Genomic DNA, 16,561 nt, shown 5'->3' with positions numbered 1-16,561 from the left:
AACATCTTTCCAACCATACCAATTTTATAAGAAACGGTTACAGAACGCTTTTCAAAGACCAACTCGACCGATCCAAGGCAACGTGTTCCTTTAATCTGTTTTTCTTTTCAAAAAGAGGTTGTACAATGCCTACAAGAACATCTTTAAGCAGTGACAGTTTAGGGAAGGCTTAAAACTCCACCTTTTTCTCAGATCAACTCAAGTAGTACAACATCTCAAGTTGTTAGATTATTTAGACATGTCCGCTTAAGAATGTGGAATGGGTTGGTTTTGAATTCCATCCAAAGTGCTTTTGGTTTTGTTGTCTGCATAGACTTGGAAAAAATGAACACAATACTAATAGTACATTAATACATTACTATAGGCAAACACACATTATAATGTTAAATGTATATATTACTGTAACGCTCTGCCCAATTTTACACCATGTTAAAGGCACTGGACACCTTTGGTTATTGTCAAAGACCAGTCTTCTCACTTGTTGTATCTCAACATATGCATAAAATAACAAACCTGTGACTATTTGAACTCAATCGGTCATCGAAGTTGCGAGAGAATATTGGAAGAAAACACATCCTTCAAGTTTTGTGCTTTCAGATGCTTGATTTTGAGACCTCAGCTGAGGTCTCGAATTCAATTCAAATAACATTTTTGTGAGAAATTACTTCTTTCTCAAAAATTACGATACTTCAGAGAGAGCCGTTTCTCACAATGTTTTACACTATCAACAGGTCTCCGTTGCTCATTACCAAGTAAGTTATTATGCTGACAATTATTTTGAGTAATTACCGTAAGTGTCCAGTGCCTTTAATAGGAAAGATGACAATGTGACACTTCATGCTGTTTCTTCTTATATTAAAACTTACTTGTTAAAACTACATTGAATTAAGCGACCAATATCTACAAGCCTTTCTTAGCCTTATGCTGTACAAATTTTGACGTATGTGTTATATTTAAAACTTATAATACATAGATACATTGGCAAACTTCATGAAGCTGTTAAGCACAAAACTTTTGCTAAGCAGGGTACTGAATACCAGCTAGGATTGATACATTTAGATGGTGGCTGGCCTTGAAATTCTGTTCCGCTTTAACATTCTATGATTTTCTGACATTGTGGTCAACTTCATTTACCACCACTCCGGCTTTTGGGTATAATATGGGTTGCCCGGTTTAAACCTATAGCCAAACAGGTGAGTTTACTGGCAACATTCTGAACAAATTATAGAATGTAAAAGCGGAGTTACGGCTAATTGGTTTCTGGCAGTTGTTCTTTTTTAGAACAACTGGAGTTTCGTGCAATATGTTCTGTTTTCTAGCTTGATGAAGTTTGGGCCAATTCTTTAAGAATGATCGGAGATGCAAATATATAAATCTAAATAAAAAAAATAACAAGTATTTGTCAAAAAGATTAATAAAACAAGTTTATGTCAAATTGGACCAATTGTTGCTCTTATTTTGTACCGGTATTTTTTACATGTATGTTAACAACAGACATTTCCAGTCAATGTATACTTTCCCCATCGGATATTTACAAACCAATCTATACTTGTTGATACAAATCCATTATTAACTACGGTTTAACAATTCTTTAGTTTTAAATCAAGACAAAATGGAGTTTCATAACATGCATTTTGTGTTTTGCCCGCTCTATATCTTGCACTCACAGACCATGCAATATGTATTTTGTATAGCATTGTCTGTCTGCCTTGTTGAATTGTTTTATATACACAATTTCCATCACCAAATTGTACACGGTATTTACAAATGTGAGAAAATATGAACTATTACAACATTATATACTTGGTATGCAGAGCAACACCATGGTGTTCCCGCAAACCAAATATATATTGATACCTCACCATGCAATGCCTCAAATCATACATTTTTTATAACATTGTTTTACCTATCATTAAGTGAAAAGTGGTATTTAAAAAGGTATGGGTACTTAATAATGCATTTTTGAATAGTGAGTTGTCAATGATTTCATCAGTATATATTTCGTATGACCAATGACAATATACAATTATTGCATGCTTTATATCAACAGTTCTGATTGACAAAAAGGCCAATGACCTCAAAATCGGGCACATGCGCAGGGCTAAGCATGTTGGTAAACAGATCATGAAAATGACGTCAGTTTAGTTTCTGTGAGCATTGCGCCTGATTCCCCTAAAAGACTATGGCAGTGTAGCCGCGTGACGTCAGCAGGGGGTGAGTACAGTATAAGTTATGTTGTATTCTCTTTTCCAGTCCTTTAACTGTCTGGCACACGATGATATATGTTAATCGTGTCTCCTGCAGCTACCACTAACTCGTCGCCTGGTGTGATGAGAATATTTCTCGCGTTACCACACCCTTTGATGGCAAGCCCCATGTGTTCACCATTGGGACCGAAATGGTGAATCTCCCCAGTGTGTCTGTGTGATGCTACGTAGATGCTTCCATCATTGTCACAACAGACACCAGTTGGGTCAGTATTACTGTTGTCGTTGTTATCAATGTCGACTGTAAACACCTTTTTACCAGTAGAGCAATCTATCGATACCAGTGATTGAGACCATGGTTTTGTACGGGTGTAAATAACGTTATTGTTGTGGAAAGTCAAATATCTATGAACGCCTTTAGCCTTTAGTAGTTTGATGAAGGTGCCATCTAGTTTGTGTAAAGAGATTTTCCCAGTGCCTTCGTAGCTCACTGCTATTATGTTATCTTTACTTACTGCAATACCTACTGGTTTGATGTTTAGTTTTGTACCTGGTGTGAACTTAACACACAAATCATCACCATACACATTCACTGAGGTATTTTCAAGAGCTATGAGCTTGTCATTCCTGTTCACTATTAACCCCTGAAAACGTACGTAATTTAAGGCGACTTGGAATTGACGCTTGCCCTTACGCAACGGAAAAAAGGTTACGATTGTGTTGTTGTCATAATCGGAAGCAACAATTTTATTGTTTGCAAAAACTCCAACATAGCATGCATTGACCAGTTGGTCCGATACTTCTGTCTTTTTTACCCACCGCCCTTGTTTGATACTCGTCTGAAGAGACAATTGTTTCAGGATTTGTGATACCCGCTCCTCTCCATTATAAGTTGCAGCCCACTGGTGTAAGGGCCGAGTTTGAGGCACGATACTCGGTGGGTCTTTCAAAACCAGTTCCCCAATGGAATCTTCTTCCTCCTCAAAATGAAAAAGTGACAGATATTCAGGTGCGATTGTTGGGTTTTTCCATGTTAGTTCTTTGAGATTAGACAATATTTTCCGCTTGAGGTCTAGCACCTCGTAGCGGTTTGTTTCAGCCATTAGACTGCACACATCAGCTAGCTTCTGCTCCGAGTGGTCTGCTTCGTTGCTGTTTTTAACGGCAGAAGTGTTAATTGTCTCGGACCTTTCTTTGTAAATCTTCTCTGTCTCTTGCGTCAACTTCTTCTCTTCATCTATGAGCTTTGCAACCACATCGTTGGCTTTTTGGGAAATCCTCTTCGTAGTTTCAGCAAATGATGTGTCCAACTTCTTCTGCAACATGTTTGCTGTGTCTTTGGCATCCTGGAGCTCTTTGATCTTATTCTTCACCTTTGAAACCAGATCTGCCACTTGTTGTTTGAAGCTGTCATAGGCTTCGGGTATGATAACGAGGGCATGTTGCCTATGATTTAGTACACTACAGGTAGTGCATGTCATCTGCTCACAGGTACTGCAGTAAATGCTTAGACTCTGGTCTACGTGCTTCTGGCATTTTGGAATGTGTTCTCTCAGTTTACTTTTGTAGACGATCTCTCCAGAACGAAACTGATCAAGTGTGTAGGTAGTGTGAGATCTCGTAACGGCTAAACGACCATGAGCTTGTTGGCAATCCTGGCATAGAAAGTGGTCACAATCCATACATCTTGAAACGGCTGTCTGATCTTCTTCCTCACATGACTGACATGTGACTTGCGATGGTTCAGTTCCCAGAAGCTTCTGATGTACATAAAGCTCATCCACTAAAGCATCTAGAGTGAAATTATGAGGCAGATCTTCTACTTCGATCTTCTCCAAATTGGTTTCTTTTTTACATACCGGACAGATGAGCTTCTTGTTTTTAGGATCTTGCCGTGTTCTCATCTCGCGGAGGCATTTGAGACAAAATGTGTGCAGACAGTCCAGAACTTTAGGATTCTTAAAGTTGTCTGAACAGACTGCACATTCAAGATGATCGCTGCTGATCTTCCCACAAACAGATTCAACTGTGATGCCACCGGTTGCCATTGTAAAATCGTAATACAACAAAGTCCACAAAACACTAAGTTTAAAAAGCAACCTGTAGCCTAAGTGGTGGTAAGAAGTGGTTTTGTCTGAAAGCTTACTGTTGATGGAGTTTTTAGTACAAATCAACCGGAAAGACTGTGACTCATGAGTTGAGGAAACAACTAATAGCTGTCCAACATTACAGTTTCCTGTTATGATTGCAACAGTCACACACTCATAACATAAGCACGTCTCTCATATTTACCACCAGAAATTTTTAAAGGTGGGTTGTGTGGCATAATTATTGAAAACCAATGGTCGGATGGGATCTGCTTTTTTATCAATAATGTTATACATGTATACCCTGACCTGAATTTACCATATCTAGATGTACTGCAGATATCTTCATGGCTTGAACCTAATCTAAAGTTTACTAATAGTGATATCTGTATAACTTGACGATATCCTGAATCCATTTAAACCTCATTTTTAATCTGTAGACACGCAGTGACTCGTGCAATAACAATAGTCAACAGGATGAACAAATGTTATGCTAATTACATTCGCACATGGCCTCAAACACCACCTGGTGGTAAATTATATTGATCTCCCCATTGCATCAATAATGTATAAATAGAACAAATAATTTGGCTCGTTTTGTGGACTGACGCATATGTAAATGAAAGTGGTATTTTGTTTAAAGATACGCAATGTGTGGTCCCAGCTCCCCCAAAGAGCTAGACTTGATTTCAAGTCTAGATTGCGGTTATTCCTTTGTATCAGCCACGAAAAACGCCCCCACAGATTAGCTATCATGCGCCCCAACTCATGATCGTAGCTAATGGTAGAGGTTAATCTACATACTAGAGGGCGCTACTTCAGGCAACAATTATTGGCTATCGGGTATACTATAAACCACGATCGCAGACTTGGAACAAAGTCTACCAAACAGCATGCAGAAGGGATGATAAGCATGCAGTGTAGGTCAATTGTGAAATTAATAATATTTCATAGTTGTTGATACTGTTTGGTGAGACTTCTTCTTTAATAGAATAATGTACTGTCTGGCTTGCACTGTTTCATTATTTTATATGCAAAACCTTCATCACCAAATTGAATGGGTAGTCACAAAATAAGAACCACATACCAACATTGTTATACCTGCATTAAAGTAAAAACTCGTTGTTCTGCTCAAAAGGTATGGGTACTTGGTAATGCATTTTTGAATAGTGAGTGGTGTCAATGATTCCATTAGCGGTTTAGATTATGTATTTCTTCTGCATTGTGACATCATTATTGCATCACATTTCTGATTAACAAAAAGGTCAATGACCAGGGCAAGCACAGGGCAAGTGTGCAAAGCTAAGAATCTTGATAAACAAATCATGTGATGTTGACGTCAGTCAAATTTCCTGCGTTTAAGCATTAGTGACGTGCACGTGGTGCCTGATGACTCCCCTAAAGACCATGCGCATTCTGTAGCCGGACCGCGTGTGACGTCAGCAAGGGGGTTAGTGTAGTGTTGCTTTACATGTACTTGATTTACTAGTCGTCTGTCTCCACACGATGATAAATTTTAACCGTGTTTCCCGCAGCTACCACTAACTCACCACCGGGTGTGATGAGAATATTTCGCGCGCTACCACACCCTCTGATTACTGTATTGCATCCACGGGCTATACCATCGCTTTGGTACCAGTAGTGGCGAATCGCACCCGTGTATCCCTTCCATGAAACGTAGAAACTCCCATCAAGGTCACAACACACGCCAGTAGGTTTCATGACGCTGTCGGCGTCGGCAAGGCAAACTGATAACACCTTTGTGCCGGTGGAGCAGTCTATTGACATTAGTCCATTACCAATAGATGAGGTGGTGTAAATAACTTGGTTGTTGTAGAAAGTCAAATATCTGCCAACGCCGGGAGCCTGCAGTAGTTTGATGAATGTGCCATCAAGTTTGTGCAAAGAGATCTCCGCTCTGTCTTCGAAGCTCACTGCTATTATGTTATCTTTACTTACTGCAATACCTTCTGGTTTGGCGTTCAATCCATTACCTGGTGTGAACTTAACACACAAATCATCACCATACACTTTCACATACGGACTTTGCAGGGCAATGAGCTTGTTATCTCTGTTCACTGTTAGTCCCTCGAAATGTACGTTATCTATGCCTTGGAATTGACGCGCGCTGCTACGCAAGGGAAGAAAGGTTGCTAGTCTGTTGTTACCGTTATCAAGAGCGACAATTTTATTGTTTGAAAAAACTCCAACACAGTTTGCATTGGAAAATTTGTTCTGCAATTCTGTTTTTAGTTCCCACTGCCCCTTCTTGACACTTACAGACGAGTGTTTCAGGATTTCTAATAGTTGCTTGTCTTTAGTTGTAGTCGATTGGTTTAAGAGCGGACCCACAATGTTCGTTTGGTCTTTCAATACCAATTTCCCAAAGGAATCTTCTTCTTCCTTATAATCAAACATTGACAAGGGTTCAGGTGCCACTGTTGTCGTTTTCTCTGTTAGTTCTTTGAGATTAAACAATACTTTCTGCTTGAGGTCTAGCACCTCGTAGCGGTTTGTTTCAGCCATTAGACTGCACACATCAGCTAGCTTCTGCTCCGAGTGGTCTGCTTCGTTGCTGTTTTTAACGGCAGAAGTGTTAAATGTCTCGGACCTTTCTTTGTAAATCTTCTCTGACTCTTGTGTCAACTTCTGCTCCTCCTCTTTGACCTTTGCAACCACATCGTCGGCTCTTTGGGAAATCTTCTTCTTAGTTTCAGCAAATGATGTGTCCAACTTCATCTGCAACATGTTTGCTGTGTCTTTAGCATCCTGGAGCTCTTTGATATTATTTTTCACCTTTGAAACCAGATCTGTCACCTGTTGTTTGAAGCTGTCATAGGCTTCGGGTATGATAACGAGGGCATGTTGCCCATGATTTAGTACACTACAGGTAGTGCATGTCATCTGCTCACAGGTATTGCAGTAAATGGTTAGACTCTGGTCTAAGTGCTTCTGGCATTTTGGAATGTGTTCTCTCAATTTACTTTTGTAGACGATCTCTCCAGAACGATACTGATCAAGTGAGTAGGTAGTGTGAGATCTCGTAACGGCTAAACGACCATGAGCATGTTTGCAGTCTTGGCATAGAAAGTGGTCACAATCCACACATCTTGAAACGGCTGTCAGATCTTCTTCCTCACATGACTGACACGTGACACGCGATGGTTCAGTCCCCAGAAGCTTCTGGTGTACATAAAGCTCATCCACCAAAGCATCTAGAGTGAAATTATGAGGCAGATCATCTACTTCGATCTTCTCCAAATTGGTTTCTTTTCTACATATCGGACAGATGAGCTTCTTGTTTTCAGGATGTTGCCGTGTTCTCATCTCGCGGAGGCATTTGAGACAAAATGTGTGCAGACAGTCCAGAACTTTAGGATTCTTAAAGTTGTCTGAACAGACTGCACATTCAAGATGATCCCTGCTGATCTTCCCCAGAAATGATTCAACTGTGATACCACCGGTTGCCATTGTAAAATCGTAATACGACAGAACCTGCAAAAAATAATTTAATAATAGTCTTATAAAACCTCACTGTTTTAATCGAATTCCTACGAGTACAAATGCATCTACTGGAAGCAGCATTAGAAGCTGACCCAAATAACAATTTTCTATTTCCTATTTCATTCATTGAAAGCAATCGAAGCACGTCATAAGTTGTTTGAATGGTGTGTTTATCTGTCAAGACCAGTACACCCGAGACCAGGACAAAAACCAGCCTGTCCAAGACCACCAAGACCATGACAAGACCGGTCTCGGAGACCTGCAAAACACTGGTGTTGAAAATCAGAGGAGATCTGCTTTTCTGAATATCACTGGTATACCTTACCTTAAAGGCAGCTGGAAATATAATTGTTTTTCTTTCAAACATAAGAGTATATGCTTACGAACAATAAAACATTTTTTGTTTGTAATTGTTTGTCACGATTTATATGTTTAAAAAATGTATAAAGTTGTTTGGAGGGGCTGACTCCGTATACCCCTTTTGTGACGTCAATCGAGGCAGACTTTGCCTGCAATGCGCATAGTAAACACACGTGCAAAGTACATGTACGTCCAAGTCGTGAGTGTTTTTCTGCATTCAGCAGCAATACACCTGGTCGGCATTCATGGAAAAAAAACATTTTTTTTTTAAACGTACAAACTCACGACTTGGTCCGTACATGTACTTTGCAATTGTGTTTACTCTACGCATTACAGGCAAAGTCTGCCTCGATTGACGTCACGAACAGCGCCATCTCGGGTCGGGGTCTACTCTTAAATTTGTAAATAACATAAGAACTGTTTTTTTTTAAAACCTTCGTTAACTGTTTATTCACATTCCACTCACCAAAACACATATATTAGTGACAAAAGCTTTATGTTGAAAACAAATACCACTTCCGGGTGACTTTAATTTAGCACACCTTGAGACGTGGCCCAATTTCATTTGTTTCCAAAAAAAATAGAAAATTAGTTGGGTCAGTTGCAACATTGTGATTTCAGTTTCGATCAACTGCCAATATTCCAACAATGAGCGGTTTGGACAATTATAATTATCTGCAATTTCTTATAGCTAAGAAACTAAAGGGAAACTGAAGTTAATGGTAAAGCTCCATCAACAACAAATTGTACAAAATAAAATAATAAAAACAGTCGAAGTTGCGAGATAGTAATGAAAGAAAACACAGCCACGTCACACGAAGTTGTGTGCATTCAAGTGTGCATTCAGATCAGATGGTAGATTTCGATACCTCAAATTCTAAATCTGAACTCTCGAAATCAAATTCGTGGAAAACTACTTCTTTCTCGAACACTACGTTACTTCTGGGGGAGCCGTTTCTCACAATGTTTTATACTACCAACCTCTCCCTATTACTCGTTACCAAGTATAAAGTAAGGTGTTACGCTAATAATTATTTTGACTAATTGTCAATAGTGTCCACTACCTTTATTTAACTGCTCTATAATAATAATAATAGCCTTTACACACCTGGATAACTAGTATAGTTTTTGCTTATAGCCACCAGTAGTCAAAAAAGGAAGTCACTGAAGGAAAACGAGCTATTTCGAAGAAACACTTTAATTTGTCCCGAATGGAGGTAGAAATAGAATCCGGAAGTACATGTAAGTGTACACCAATACCCCTTCAAAATATGGCCCTTTCGAAACCACGGCTACAAGTTGAAGTTCAACTGATTCGGCTCAGGCTAGCTTGGCCCCGCGGTTGTTTTGACAAACTGCGCCTGCTTTGCATGTAGGCGCTCAGGGCTTCAGACGAGAGGACTGAACCTGAAGCCCAATCCAAATCCAAAGCTGTGGTTTCGAAAAGGGCCATACAAAAGAGGGTGACTTTCAACTTGTAGTTGGTGCTAGCCAACCTCGTTCCCAAGTACAAGCATCATACCAAGAGCAAGTTCGAGTGTGCACAATGGTTAACTAAAGGTTGACCATTTGCGCTCGAACCCAGGCTGGTCGACCATTGGTTGAATACTGTGGTCGACCATTTTGGAACCAGCCTCAAGCCAATGGTTTCTCCACTGGTCTCAACAGCATGTTCCATTCTAACATGTGTAAAGCGCAGAGGGGAACCAGTGACACTGTAGTGAAAAGGCGGAAGGTTGACTAGACTACCAAACGAGTCGTTCGGGTGAGTACGTCACTGCGCATGCACGTTGCTGGTCAGTAGTCAACCACGGGTCGACTAATTGTGCCCACTCGAACTTGCTCCAAGTAGGATGGACTCCTGTCTTTATCCGCAATGAGCCTCCTCGAAGTGTGACGTTAGATGTTCAGGCTCATTAATCTCTATTCTCAAAAATGTCATAAAAATATATATGTTATGTTGGCGTAACGGGCCCCAAAATAATGATAGGGTAGGTACAGTAGGTATGGATTTTTTCCCTTCTTTTTTCCCCCTCCCAGCAACGAAAATGACGTGTATTCTAAATGTTTAAGCCAGTAGTATACACGATAACAAAAGAAAACAAGGCTACACACAATAGTATAATATTTTTAAACTCTTGATGACATTTATTTTATTTTTATGTCTTTAATAGATTTTAATCATTAAATTTCTTCCCTTGAAAAAATATTCAAAAATATTTTTAGGCTAAGTCGGGTTACGCCAATAATTTTTTTTTATTTATGCCTAATAGAGATCAATGTTCAGGCTCATTGATCAATATGGGTGCGTTCGATTAGCTTCCCTGGGTCGACCCCGGTCTTCCCCCGGTTCTTCCCCCGGTACGTTCGAATAGCTTTGATGTCACTTTCCATGGGCTCACCCGGGTCAGCTCCAAGTGCTCTGCTTGTGTATTGGGTTACTTGGGGTTGGCCCGTAGTGCATGACGTCCTCACGAAGACGAGCAGAGTAAACTGTTCGAAACGTCGAGACCAAACCGGCTCTTTTCAGAGCCACCACTCCTTCAAAAGAGATTTTACCCATGGTTGTACCCGCAAGTTTACTATTAAATATTATATTTATAGTTACTCTTATGAGTAAATTGTTTACAACAATCCGGAACGGAAGGGGAGGGACAGTGCCGTAGTTAGGGGGAGGGGGGGGGGCAAATTTTCCTGTGCCCTCAGGTTCCTCCAACACACAAATTACATACACGTACACTGTATGTACGGTTGGTCTACCTGAAAAGGAAAAATGGAAGAAATGCCCCACCCCACTGCTAAGAAACCACCCCCCCCCCTCCCCAGTGAATAATAATAAATTGGACACCCCGGGAAGGGGTATGACCATCTCACCCATACACTTTTAACCACTTCATTTAATGTCAATATTGAATTTAAAGTTACTAAATAATCACCATAGCTTGAACTTTGAAGAGAAACTGAATAGGCGGTTTGGAAAAAAAAAATCACACTCAATTTTGAGCTTTTGTTATCTAAAAGCTTTTATAAACTGTCATTAATTATTTGGACAAACTTTTTTTTGTTTTTTCTGTAACTAAATAATTGGAACGGAGTGAACATAGTATTGTCATTGTTACTTTAGCTCGTTACGCCACACCCACCTGTCCACCTGCTCTTGGTTAACTCCATAACATTGGCGGGAACCAGCTATAATGATATGCAACGCTGTCCTGTAGTTCAAAACTTCCGTACACCATCTAAACGTCCACAACAGAACGTGTAGTTCATGCTTGTAATCACGTGGACTTTTATACATTATTCATTCACAAACACGCAATGACATAATCTGCGCGTTCGTTGGAGCGTTTAATGAAATTATTGCATCACATTTCTGATTAACAAAAAGGTCAATGACCAGGGCAAGCACAGGGCAAGTGTGCAAAGCTAAGAATCTTGATAAACAAATCATGTGATGTTGACGTCAGTCAAATTTCCTGCGTTTAAGCATTAGTGACGTGCACGTGGTGCCTGATGACTCCCCTAAAGACCATACGCATTCTGTAGCCGGACCGCGTGTGACGTCAGCAAGGGGGTTAGTGTAGTGTTGCTTACATGTACTTGATTTACTAGTCGTCTGTCTCCACACGATGATAAATTTTAACCGTGTTTCCCGCAGCTACCACTAACTCACCACCGGGTGTGATGAGAATATTTCGCGCGCTACCACACCCTCTGATTACTGTATTGCACTCAAGAGTTTTACCATCACTTTTGTAACGGTAGTGGCGAATCTCACCCGTGTATCCCTTCCATGAAACGTAGAAAGTCCCATCAAGGTCACAACACACATCAGTAGGGTTTATATCGCTATCGTCGTCGACAAAGCAAACTCCTAACACCCTTGTGCCGGTGGAGCAGTCTATTGATAGTAGGCAATTAAAAGAAGATGATGATGATGTTGTGTAAATAACTTGGTTGTTGTAGAAAGTCAAATATCTACCAACGTCTGGAGCCGTTAGTAGTTTGATGAAGGTGCCATCAAGTTTGTGCAAAGAGATCTCCTCTCTGTCTTCGAAGCTCACCGCTATTATGTTATCTTTACTTACTGCAATACCTACTGGTTTGGCGTTTGATCCATTACCTGGTGTGAACTTAACACACAAATCATCACCATACACTTTCACAAACGGACTTTGCAGGGCAATGAGCTTGTTATCTCTGTTCACTGTTAGTCCATCCAAATGTACGTTATCTATGGCTTGGAATTGACGCGCGCTGCTACGCAAGGGAAAAAAGGTTGCTAGTCTGTTGTTACCGTTATCAAGAGCGACAATTTTATTGTTTGAAAAAACTCCAACACAGTTTGCGTTGGAAAACTTGTTCGGCAATTCTGTTTTTAATAACCACTGCCCCTTCTTGACACTTACAGACGAGTGTTTCAGGATTTCTAATAGTTGCTTGTCTTTAGTTGTAGTGGATTGGTTTAAGAGCGGACCCCGAGGCATAGGCACAATGTTCGTTTGGTCTTTCAATACCAATTTCCCAAAGGAATCTTCTTCTTCCTTATAATCAAACATTGACAAGGGTTCAGGTGCCACTGTTGTCGTTTTCTCTGTTAGTTTTCTGAGATTAAACAATACTTTCTGCTTGAGGTCAAGCACCTCGTAGCGGTTTGTTTCAGCCATTAGACTGCACACATCAGCTAGCTTCTGCTCCGAGTGGTCTGCTTCGTTGCTGTTTTGAGCGGCAGAAGTGTTAATTGTCTCGGACCTTTCTTTGTAAATCTTCTCTGTCTCTTGCGTCAACTTCTGCTGTTCCTCTTTGATCTTTGCAACCACATCGTCGGCCTTTTGGGAAATCTTCTTCTTAGTTTCAGCAAATGATGTGTCCAACTTCTTCTGCAACATGTTTGCTGTGTCTTTGGCATCCTGGAGCTCTTTGATATTATTTTTCACCTTTGAAACCAGATCTGTCACCTGTTGTTTGAAGCTGTCATATGCTTCGGGTATGCCAACGAGGGCATGTTGCCCATGATTTAGTACACTACAGGTAGTGCATGTCATCTGCTCACAGGTATTGCAGTAAATGCTTAGACTCTGGTCTAAGTGCTTCTGGCATTTTGGAATGTGTTCTCTCAATTTACTTTTGTATACGATCTCTCCAGAACGAAACTGATCAAGTGTGTAGGTCGTGTGAGATCTCAAAGCTGCCAACCGGCCATGAGCTCGATGGCAATCCTGACAAAGAAAGTGATCACAATCCATACATCTTGAAACGGCTGTCTGATCTTCTTCCTCACATGACTGACACGTGACACGTGAGGGTGTGGTCCCCAGAAGCTTCTGATGTACATATAGCTCATCCACCAAAGCATCTAGAGTGAAATTATGAGGCAGATCATCTATTTCGATCTTCTCCAAATGGGTTTCTTTTCTACATATCGGACAGATGAGCTTCTTGTTTTCAGGATCTTGCCGTATTCTCATCTCGCGGAGGCATTTGAGACAAAATGTGTGCAGACAGTCCAGAACTTTAGGATTCTTAAAGTTGTCTGCACAAACTGCACATTCAAGATGATCCCTGCTGATCTTCCCCAGAAATGATTCAACTGTGATACCACCGGTTGCCATTGTAAAATCGTAATTATGACAAAACCTGCAAAATACAATCAAACCAACCGGTAAGTGGGTAAGACACATGGTAAGAACATGTTGAAGTCTGAAAGCCCACTGTTAAAAGCATGCACTGGACACTAATGGTAGTTACTCAAAATAATTGTTAGCATAAAAACTTACTTGGTAACGAGCAATGGAGAGCTGTTGATATAACACATTGTGAGAAACGGCTTCCTCTGAAGAAACGTAGTTTTTGCGAAAGAAGTAATTTTAAACTAATATATTTGAATTGAATTTGAGACCTCAGCTGAATCAAACATGAAAGCACAGAACTTGTGCGACAAGGGTGTTTTTCTTCCACTATTCTCTCGATTCGACGATCAATTGAGTTCAATTTTTCACAGCTTTGTTATTTTATTCATATGTTGAGATACACCAAGTGAGAAGACTGGTCTTTGACAATTACCAAATGTGCCCAGTGCCTTTAATGGAGTTCCTTATACGAGTCCACCTGCAAGACTATGAGTTGATGAAACACCATTAGAGGTTACCTTAATTCATTTGCAGAAATCCAAGCACGTCTCTTACCATTTTCATAAGTTTGTCATGTGATGTGTTTATTGAAAATCAGAGGACGGGAACTGCTTTTCTATATCATGTATTATACTCTTACCTGAATTTAGCACACCAATTGATGTCGCGGCTTTCTTCACGACTCTAACCTAATCCAAACAGCGTATTACTGTAATGCATGTAAAGCCCAATAATGCACTTGGACTTTAGTTTCTGTCTGGAAACACCCAGTTGACTACGTGCGATTGGATATCATGACCAGATAAATTTAGATGCACTTGAACTTTGAAATCCTGTCAAGCATCTTCTAGTCTTGGTGCAAGACGTTTCTCGATCCCTTTTCACGCACACCGCGGCCAATTCACCGACAGCGCACACCGACTCACCTGACTTATAAGTCCACTCACCGCCCCGGAGAAACTTCTCCGGGGGCGGTGAGTGGACTTTAAGTCAGGTGAGTCAGTGCGCGCGCTGTCGGTGAATTGGCCGCGGTGTGCGTGAAAAGGGAACGAGAAACGTCTTGCACCAAGACTAAGCATCGTCATGAACCACGCTAAAAAAACATGAAAAACACAAATCTAAACAAAAAACTAAAACCAATCCAAGGAACAACACCAACAACAGCAACGACAATCAAAACGATTTTGATATGTATTCGAACTCGTTGTCGTCGAATATTAACTGTCCACTCACTTTTTCCCCTTTTTTTAAATCAATTTTTCAAAACGGACAATTTCTTCAGGTTGTCTTTCATACAGGAAGTCTGCATGGCTGTTAATAATGTCTGTGATGTAGGCCTGTATAATATGGTTGCAGTTTTGTGGCACACAATGCAAGCTGATGGTAGCACATGCACTTTGAATTTAGTTAACAGTGATATGACGAACTGCACAGACAATTGAACACACTTGAACTATGGAACCCGATAAGCAATGTCTTGCAAAAACGTCAACAAAAGCAACACCAAAATGTTGGGCATTTCCCTTCAATATGAAACTTTTAAGAGTAGGGCCCACTTTCATTAAGCTGTATTGCAGAAAATACTGCTTAGCGAATTTCGTTGCCTAAAAAAATATTAATGGGGTACCAGTCGTAACTGGTAATCGTGGTATTTGGGCTGCATGGTAACCTCTTTCTGCCAAAAGTATTTTTCTGTTGGCAAATTTTTGAGCTTACAGATTTTATGATTTTGGGCACAGAACGTGAGGTGGCAGCAGACGTAACCAATTTCAACCTAAAAAACTGCTAACCCGCTGCGCCCTTGGTCATAGAACTGCTGTAATACAAAAAGCGGCTGAGCACAAAACAATATTTGGTTCACCAGAAATAGGTTACCAACCAAAACCCCTTTCACATGTTCGCTTATTGACTGGTTTCCTGCTATATAATTAATTGCACTTGGTGTGTCTGCTACAGCACCCCGAAGTTCGTGGTTTATTGTGTAAATTCATTTAAACCATAGAGGTATGCTACGATACTCAAACGAGAAACCTGTACGTACATGAGTAAATTGCTTAGCAACAATCCACGTCCACCACCCCAATTAGTGCCCTCAGGAACCACCAACACAAAAATTAGATACCTGAAAAGGAAATGGAAGACGTGCCCCCCCCCCCCTCCCCAGTGAGTGAAAAAATAGACACCCTGGAGGGGGTAGGACCATCTCACCCATACGGTTTTAATCACTTCATTTAATGTCAATTGTAAATCAGTTACTAAAGAATGCCATGGCTTCCAAAAATCACACTCATTTTAAACATAAATAATCTAATATTTAATTATCGTTGTCTAAAAGGACAAACTTTTTCTTGTTTATCTGTAATTAAATAATTGGAACAGAGTGAACATTGTCATTGTTACGTTAGCTCGTTACGCCACACCCACCTGTCCACCTGTACTTAATTAACTTAATAACATTGGCGGGAACCAGCTATAATGATATGCAACTCGGTAGTTCAAAACTTCCGTGCACCATCCAAACGTCCACAACAGAACGTGTAGTTCATGTTTATAATCACGTGGTATGTTATACCGACTATTCATTCACAACACTCAATGACACAATGTACACGTTCGTCAACGCGTATAATGAAAAGTTTCCAACGAACACGTTGTGCGTGAAAGTTTGTGCGGTAAAAGTTGTGTTTTTTTATGACAAGAAGTTAAATTCCGGGGAAATAATTCCACTAGAAGCATGTAAAAATGGAGTAGACCACGAAGCTGAGAATATGGT

General features: G+C 40.3%; 3 protein-coding genes across 3 annotated transcripts; all 3 read right to left on the bottom strand.

Moving 5' to 3' along the window:
• Positions 1-162: 162 nt before the first annotated feature.
• On the bottom strand, positions 163-4,914 carry LOC139938861 (uncharacterized). The gene has a single exon (XM_071934504.1). It carries the CDS (start codon positions 4,253-4,255, stop codon positions 2,258-2,260), a length of 1,998 nt encoding a protein of 665 aa, XP_071790605.1. The 5' UTR covers positions 4,256-4,914; the 3' UTR covers positions 163-2,257.
• Positions 4,915-5,093: 179 nt separating this feature from the next.
• On the bottom strand, positions 5,094-10,031 carry LOC139938862 (uncharacterized). Its single transcript, XM_071934505.1, has 2 exons — positions 9,267-10,031; positions 5,094-7,789 (listed from the first exon to the last, which is right to left on the bottom strand). Exon 2 carries the CDS (start codon positions 7,763-7,765, stop codon positions 5,780-5,782), a length of 1,986 nt encoding a protein of 661 aa, XP_071790606.1. The 5' UTR covers positions 7,766-7,789; positions 9,267-10,031; the 3' UTR covers positions 5,094-5,779.
• A 274-nt stretch (positions 10,032-10,305) lies between these two features.
• On the bottom strand, positions 10,306-14,544 carry LOC139938503 (uncharacterized). Its single transcript, XM_071934070.1, has 2 exons — positions 14,429-14,544; positions 10,306-13,795 (listed from the first exon to the last, which is right to left on the bottom strand). The coding sequence occupies exon 2, from the start codon at positions 13,768-13,770 to the stop codon at positions 11,767-11,769; it is 2,004 nt and encodes a 667-aa protein (XP_071790171.1). The 5' UTR covers positions 13,771-13,795; positions 14,429-14,544; the 3' UTR covers positions 10,306-11,766.
• Between the last annotated feature and the right edge of the window lie 2,017 nt (positions 14,545-16,561).

The sequence above is a fragment of the Asterias amurensis genome, chromosome 6 (genome assembly GCF_032118995.1).
Source record: "Asterias amurensis chromosome 6, ASM3211899v1".
Taxonomy (NCBI): domain Eukaryota; kingdom Metazoa; phylum Echinodermata; class Asteroidea; order Forcipulatida; family Asteriidae; genus Asterias; species Asterias amurensis.
Note: the sequence above shows the minus strand (reverse complement) of the source record. Positions and strands in the feature narration are given on the sequence as shown.

Excerpts from the sequence above, each read along its gene's own strand:
- LOC139938862 (XM_071934505.1), bottom strand. The coding sequence starts at position 7,765 with ATGGCAACCGGTGGTATCACAGTTGAATCATTTCTGGGGAAGATCAGC.
- LOC139938503 (XM_071934070.1), bottom strand. The coding sequence starts at position 13,770 with ATGGCAACCGGTGGTATCACAGTTGAATCATTTCTGGGGAAGATCAGC.
- LOC139938861 (XM_071934504.1), bottom strand. The coding sequence starts at position 4,255 with ATGGCAACCGGTGGCATCACAGTTGAATCTGTTTGTGGGAAGATCAGC.